Source organism: Aythya fuligula, chromosome 20, assembly GCF_009819795.1.
Source record: "Aythya fuligula isolate bAytFul2 chromosome 20, bAytFul2.pri, whole genome shotgun sequence".
Lineage (NCBI taxonomy): Eukaryota > Metazoa > Chordata > Aves > Anseriformes > Anatidae > Aythya > Aythya fuligula.
In genome coordinates, this window is record NC_045578.1 from 8,091,688 (window position 1) to 8,099,833 (window position 8,146).

Sequence of the window (8,146 nt, forward strand, 5' to 3'; positions counted from 1 at the left end):
AGCAGTGTATAACACCTTGTGTACACTGTTTTGCTCCACCACAGGGAGTTTTAACAGCACCTATGACGAAGGTGGAGAGGAACGATTACATCTCTTATTCCGCATTTTTGCCCACTGTTATGCGTTGTACCAGAAGCAACATAAAAAATGAGCCGACTGCATTTTAGCATGTCAGCTACATTGTCAAATATCAAAGATCCCAAGGTAAATGCCTGAATCTGCTCGGAATGAGCAGGAGTCTGAATTTGCAGCAATGTGCTTTTGTGAACTATAGCACAACCTGTCTGTCCTATTGGGCTGCCTGCCTTGGAATCCCTGTCAGCCAATTTCCAGAATCCATTTTATAAATCATCACCGTATTAAGGTGCAGCCCTTGCATTCTGTACAGAGTGATGCGAGGAGCAAAGAAGAGATCCTCCCAAGAGTGAATCTGTGGTGATTACTGATTTGTCACTTGCTATCATCTGCAGCCCCAGAGCTACAAAATGGAACAACCTATTAGACTGAATGTGTGTGTTATTTTTCTTGTAGTTGGATCAAACAGTTCTGGAGGGTCTCTCTGCTCTACTAGTGGCCGTGTATATATGGGCTCCCCTCCTGGTATTTATATGGGTTCTTCTCCTCCGGGAGCCGAGGCAGCTCCAAGTCTGAAGTACATGCCTTATGGTACTTCGCCTCCCAGCTTAGAGGGCTTTATCACTTTTGAAGCTCCCGAATTGCCTGAGGAAACTTTAATGGAGGTATAGAAAAAATAATTTAATGTTTTATAATGTTTAATGCTGCTAAAACAGAGACATGGTAAAAACAGGACTGCATAGTGCACTTGGTAGTTTCCTCTTCGCTGTCTCAGATATTACTTTTTAAGACCTTGAAAATATTCCTGTAGCAAATGTGACCATTTCTCTTTGATAGTTATTCCTGGCATTTCTTGTATTTGAATAGGTAACCAAAGGAACATGACTGCTTTTGTTCACCAGAGCCTTCCAAATAGGCCTCTGTTTTAATGCCAAGACTTTGGACGTGGGTGCTGACAGAAGCAATGTCGTTCTAAGCATTGTATTTAACTGCTTCTTTGCAGTCAGTAGATGACATTAAATCCTACTTGTGGGAAGAGTGTCCTATATTTTTTTTAAATGTGTGGAGGAGTGGCGCTTTAAAAGCACATGTTGGTGTGGTCCTTCACCAGAATGCTATCGTTGGACTATAAATTTCTCAAGGCAGATTGCTGTTCTGTTTTCTCATTCACATCTAGTTGGAAGGTGTTTGGTTACTTATTGAATCTATACGTTATAACATGAATGTTTGACAGTGCACTGTTTTCTTCCCACAGATAGAGTTTAACATTTATTTAGACCTGCATTACTAATGAAAAGATTATAAATATTACTAAGATGTGTTTGTTTAGTTTTGAAGGCTGATACTCTTTCTGACCAGGGACCATGCATGTAGTGTCTGTTTTAGTCACCAACAACCAGTGAGTTGTTAACTCCAATTTAAGTTGTTTGTCTTAAAAGGCAAACTTTGGCAACAGCCACATTTTAATACAACTTAATTCTAGATCCAAGTGTAAATTTGAGTGACGCAGATAAGCATGAAGCTTCAGATCAGTTCTTTTGTAGGTATTAAGTCTGTTATATAATAAAAGCCAAACATTCCTCCTGGCTTCTCATATGAGTACCAAGCATACTTCTGGGTTGCTGATAATATAATAACAAGTAATACGTCTCACTTCTGATTCCCTTACTTGCTCAGGTTTCAACAAACATAGAAACTCCGTGTCCCAGTTCCTTTGGCTTTGTCAAAAGACTGAAGTATAAGCTTACAGTATCTTGAAATCATTAACAAAGAACTAATTAATATCTGTTGATCCTTTTGGATCCATTTGGTTCTGTAGTCTCTAGTGCTGACTCTACAATGTGATTTCTGCATAAAATTAACATATCAAAAGATCTTCAAGTGCTTAAAAAGAGTTTTAATTGTACTTGTTTGCCTTATGGCTTATAGTTGTTAAATTGTCATCTCCTTTTCCTCTGACAGAGAGAACATACAGATACACTGCGTCATCTCAACATGATGCTGACATTTACAGAATGTGTTCTGGATCTGACAGCAGTACGGGGAGGGAACCCAGACCTGTGTACTTCTGCAGTATCACTGTACCAAATCCAAGAGAGCATAGTTGTTGATCAGATTAGCCAACTAAGCAAAGAATGGGGGTAAGTATGTGGTCAAATAGTATCAAGAGAACTAGTAAAAACCAGATGCATCAAAAATGTTTTTGGACAACCTATGCCCTCTTTTTGTTTGGAGTGGTTATTTACTACATAGAATGTTATTTAAGAATACGTTTTTAACAACTGAAGACACATGAGAAAAATATAGCAAAGGATAGAGAGAGATGTGCTAATAGATAGGTGAGGACCATGTTTTCTGGCCTGCCACATAAGCTGGGGAAAGTGGCGAGAATTGCAGACTTGTGTTGAAGTAGTTTGTTTCTGAACCTGGAAATCTATGTACCATCTTGTTTCAAATCCAAGTCCTCTGTGATCCTGTTGATCAGGCTGAAGCAGCAGCTCTGAGGTGGAGGGAAGGAGTATCCAACTTTGACCTTTAATCAGTGTAGCCAATCAGACCTAATACAAAATCAGAAGCAAGGAGAAATCTGGAACGGTGGAAAAGGGCAGTTCTACTTCCTGCCTTCTTTCTGGGGAAAGAAAAAAAAAAAAAGAAAAAGGAAAAGAAAAAAATCCCTGCAAAGTGTTTGCATTTCACACCTGTGAGAATACCAGGGGATAGGAAATGACGCTGCAAGAAAAGGACACCCAGTTGCTTGTGGTAAGACCTTGACCCCAGGCATTCAGTCCCCATGAAGAAGGGTTCCTTTTAAAAATGTCTGTGTTAAAGCAGTTTGTGTTTGCTGCTGCAGTTACTGGATGAGCAGATGTACTCTCAACCCGTGACAGGGTGTTTGTGGAGGGAAAGGAGGGGTGGGGTTGCATTTAAAACATCTGTTTTTTCTGCTGCTGCTGGGTCTTGTGTAGGATTGTGATAAAAAGTGGTGTCTGCCTAAGGCTTGGATGTGTTCGAGAGAGGTTTTTTGATATATAATTGCTTATTTTCCCCCAGACAAGTAGAGCAGCTTGTGCTGTACATGAAAGCAGCCCAGTTACTGGCATCTTCTCTGCATCTTGCCAAAGCACAGGTCAAATCAGGGAAACTGAACCCATCCACTGCTGTTAAGCAAGGTAGGTGCAATATAATCTCATTTTCTCTGCTTGTGAATTTCCTTTAGTTATATGTCACTCAAAAAGCTGAAGTTGCAACATTTTTGTTGTCTTCTGTACAAGGTCATTGCACATAAGTACAGTTGCAAAATTCTGATAGTAAACAAAGATACAAAAATCAACTGTTAAGAAATGGGCGGTTATTAATTTGAAACTTTATGATTTGATATATTTGATACTTCATTCATACTAGTAGCAGAGTAAGTAAACATTAGAAACACAAGATTAAACAGATTAACTTTACCTACCACTGGAAGAAGCTGTACTTAGGCTGTTCGTGGTGGTGGTGTTGGTGTTGGTTTTTTAATTTCTTATTTTTTCCCCAGTTGTGAAAAGCCTCAATGAGAGATACAAATTCTGTATCAGCATGTGCAAGAAACTGACAGAAAAGTTGAATCGTTTCTTTTCGGATAAGCAGAGGTTCATTGATGAAATCAACAGTGTAACTGCAGAGAAACTCATTTACAGCTGTGCTGTAGAAATGGTAAGTCGCTCCTTTTACCTAAATGATAGGACATTGAGATTGATAACACGTAGATTCCTTTTCTCACATACCTGTTATTCATAACCAGAAAATAAAATATATGTTTCCAGATTTGTTCATAGTCATTTTTGTTACTCTTTCACTTTCCATCCTGCCCTCCCTTAACTGTGGCTAAAGTCCTTGGCATATACTGTTCCTCAGGGATATTTCCCCTACATCACCACATTTGATACATAAACACTAGGAAATTACCTCCTAAGTCAAACAGCCTCTAAAAGTGCCCTATGTGCTGAAACACCATCCAGTATGGTTTACTAAAGCACAGAAACAACAGAAGTAGCTTCCTCAGTCCACCAGGTCAATTTGAGGAACACCAGCCTTGTTCATACAAAGCAAATGCGGCACATGTGGAAGCTTTTTTATGTAATTGAGAAACTTTATATCTGCCAGAGAGCAGGTACAGTAAGCGTACTAGAAACTTAAATGCTTTTTTTGATGAGAGGGAAGTCTTTCACCATAGGTGTCACAAAAAAGGTACCAGCAAATATTGTGCTTAACCCTGATAATAGTGCACAATTAATTTGACTTCTTTACAAGAGAATATAGGTATGAGAACAAGCATACTTATTTGTATACTGTCATAATTTCAGAATATGTTGTAACACAGAAGCACATGAGATCAAAAAGTGCTTTTACAGCTTACGTGCAGAATACCCTTTGCTAATACAGCACAGGGGCTCTGTTTTCTGACTGCATTTTGTTGTCTTACTGTCATAAAAACAGATCAGCTTAATTAAGGCTCAAAAATAGTTTTTAATCCATTTTGAATTTTTCATTTCAGTATTTGCCTAAAGCAATTTATGTAACTGAATCTACTGAATGATTCCAGGTTCAGTCAGCAGCTCTAGATGAGATGTTTCAGCAAACTGAAGATATTACATATCGATACCACAAAGCAGCCTTGCTGCTGGAAGGACTGACTAAAATACTGCAAGACCCTGCAGATATAGAAAATGTACACAAGTGTAAGTTTATGCTCAATGAAAATAATGAAAATTACACAGAAATGAATTATAACACTGAATTCATCACTTTTTTCCTTTTTTGACCTTTCTGTTTTTCAGATAAGTCTAGCATCGAGCGAAGGCTTTCTGCACTTTGCTATAGCACAGTGGCTGTATATGAGCAGTAGGAATATCCCAAGGACCAGATGGCGTGAACATAAGGGACCACATCAGTGATACTGCACTTTTTTCACTACAGCTTAATTGTTGTCCTTGTTCTGCCCCACGTGGAAGATGATTCTTACATTTCTGTGGTGACTACCAAAGAAGCAGCAGCATACTCAAAGAGGAGAAATTCCAAAAGTACATTTGTAGAAAACTTGCCTTACAGATCCAGCAGCTCCTTTTTCTTCCTAGCAACAGAATTTAAAAGAATCTGTCTTCACATTTCAAACTGATCCTTGTACGTGTGTTTTGACTTGAATGATCAGGGTTTTTTTCCTCATGAGGTCTATAGAGACTGGATCCTTCTGCATCAGGTACAAAAAGACATTTCCCTCAGAAGAGTCCCTCAAAAGTTCGTGGAAAAAAAAAGGTTTTAAATTGTCAGTAAAATGTGTCTGACTGAATTTGGGAAACCCTAACCATGTGCAAGTGCTGTTGAAAGCTTTTGGGGCTAAGCTGGCTTGTATCTGAGCTCACATGTTGTAAACATGGCTCAGCTTGTCTTGTGAAGGGATGGTGAGAAAGCGTTCTTTTATTGGGGGGGGGGGGGGAATGGTAATGGAAGAAATTGCGCTCCATCTGTGCAAAATCCTCAGTGGATTTTCAGCTGATGTGGATACAATTTGAAGATCTTCTTCCAAAACACTTTGTTTTGCACTAATTTACTAAAGCAACTGTATAGTCATTTTTGAAGAACTATATAAAAAAAAAAAAAGAGAGAAGGCACAATGAACTTGGCTGAATTTCATTTCAGTGTACATAAAATTCTTTTCAGAATTTCAAATGTAGCTTCTAGAAGACTTTCAAACAAACTGTAAAAAATTGTATTCATGTGAACCTTTCCATTTTATACCTATTTGTCTAATACTTGAGTAACTACTGCTCTGGACTTTCTCAGTGATAGCAATGTTGAGTTGCTGGTTGTTTGCTTTTTATATAGATTTGGTTGCATCTTTTGTTGTGCATGCGAAATGTGCATTAATGCCTGCAGTCTGTAGGGGTGTAATGACAGTTCTCAGTAGTCTTGCTTCTTGGGCAGTATTACAAGAAATACTGTAAACTGAGAGGTTCTGCAAGGAACCATGCAAAACCAGAAAATAATGTTTGGATTTGAGATGCTGATAAATTGATGTAGAATATCTACATAGTGTGTGTGAAAAATCAGGATTATTTTGTGTGCATTTTGGGGGAGAGGTGGGAAGCTTCATTTAGCCTTATAGGCATTATCATTTCAAGCATCCCATGAGATTATCAGGACAGCGATTTGCAAAGTATTTAAGCAGATCAGCTTCTCTGGAAATGGTTCCTTTTACTTTATTTTTGGGACTTTTTTTGTTACTCAATTGCTTGAATACTTGAATAAACCATTCTCCAGGACAAAATCATTTTAATCCTCTTAAACACAGTGGTCTGAACTATTTGACAAAGTTGTACAGGGCTTACACATCAAAATACTCTTTCAGTGTTTGGATAACCATGTGTTTCCTTTACTTTGACAGAGTAATGTACTTTTTACCTTATTTATCTGTATGAAATTCCAACAGTTAATTTGAAAGTGTTTGTTTATATAATGTTTGTATTTTTAGGTCTTTAATACGGTGTTTCTACCTCTCCTTTGTAATTGCATGCATTATTCTTGAAACTAGGTAATAACTCACTGAACTGTTGTGTAATAGCCTTTTTATTATGGCCTGTATAAATGTATATTAAGGTAAAATAAATACTGACACTAGAAGTGTTTCTATGGTAAAGCCGAGTTCGTGTATGTCTGTAACCAAAGATCAATGGTGCTAACTTCAGGGGGGGGGGGAAAACAAAACCAACTGTCTGTACTCGGCTCATTAAATCAATTGCTGAATGTTGCCTGGAAGCTGAATCTGCTTGGGTCAAGAGACACTCACCTCAGGGCGATGGGGCAATGAGCTCATTATCTCTGGATAACTCTGGCACAAAGTGTCCCCAAGTTTGTTTTCTGTTGCTTTGGGAAAACAGTGTACCCTGCTTTGTTGTTTGTTGTGAGGTTGGTTGTTTGTTGTTGTTGTTCATGGGGTTTGGTGGTTGTTTTTGTTGTGTTGTTGTTTTTTTTTTTAAAAAAAAAAAAAAAAAAAACAGCTTTGAAAACAAATATGTGTTAAGTAGGTTCTTAGGTAACAGTTGTGCATTCTTTCAGCAAGGTGCTTGTTTGTTGCCTCCAGCAAAGAGGAGCTGACTGGGCTGCCAAGACAGCATATACAGAACTAAAAATAAATAAATAATGATAGGAAAAAAAAATGGCAGTAAGTTACAATTACTGTCCAAGCCTTACAAAAAGCAGGTTTCCTTCACCTTGTAGCTAATACCCTCTCCCCAGCTGAGGTGTGCTGTTATAGCTGGTACGCAGCTGTTGTATTTCTTAGTTGTAGTATCATTTTTTTTTCCATTTTATTAAAAAATAAAACCTGCGCTCATGACTGGCATATAACAATAAAAGAAGATGAGGAGTGAGTGAGCAGGGAATGCTAATGAAATATCTGAACATGAATCTAGGAACACAGTGAAAGCCTTAAAGCACGAGTCTAGGAGATAGTTCTTGGGAAAAGCAGCCTCATGATTTTTTATTGGTTTTCTTTTTTTCCCTCAGGATTCAAGTTCATTCTCCTCGCTCCTGCCAGTGAGGCTACAGCTGCACAAACAAGAGAAGAAAAGGGCTATTCTTGCTCCCTGTCTTCAGGAGGAGGAGGCCGATGCTCATAGCCTGTCTTTCTGTATAAGCTCATTCCACAGAGATCCTGAAGCTGTCCTCTGTCTTCAGCTCTCCGCACTGAACAGCAGGTGCTTGGTTTTTTTTTTGTTTTTTCTTTAGCCTTTTGAAAGATAGAACTTGAAAGGATACTTGATGTACTGCTTTTCTAGTTCAACTCTAGCATCTACTCAAGAATGCCATGTTCTTCTGTACTTCTGTATTTTCACTTTCTCCTTAATGTGTAGAATTGACTGAGAAATCTAAAATAGAGTTTAATTCCGACATTTGCTGCTTTTTATATGCAAGATTAATTCTTGACCTTTCCTCTGATAGAGGATGAAATCTAGTGGATCTAACTCACAGCCGATTTATTACAAATTACTTAAGAAACATTTTTCAGTTGAGATGTGAGTTTTTGGTCCTGGGA

At 38.2% G+C, this 8,146-nt stretch overlaps 1 protein-coding gene across 1 annotated transcript in view; it reads left to right on the forward strand.

The window, feature by feature from the left end:
* The window catches only part of ULK2 (unc-51 like autophagy activating kinase 2), a 38,405-nt gene extending 32,856 nt beyond the window's left edge, over positions 1–5,549 (forward strand). Inside the window, exons 23-28 of the mRNA XM_032200668.1 lie at positions 532–740; positions 2,038–2,216; positions 3,127–3,245; positions 3,611–3,768; positions 4,658–4,793; positions 4,893–5,549. Coding sequence (XP_032056559.1) covers positions 532–740; positions 2,038–2,216; positions 3,127–3,245; positions 3,611–3,768; positions 4,658–4,793; positions 4,893–4,960 — 869 coding nt within the window. The 3' untranslated portion in view covers positions 4,961–5,549. The remainder of the gene's footprint in view (positions 1–531; positions 741–2,037; positions 2,217–3,126; positions 3,246–3,610; positions 3,769–4,657; positions 4,794–4,892) is intronic.
* Positions 5,550–8,146: the final 2,597 nt, after the last annotated feature.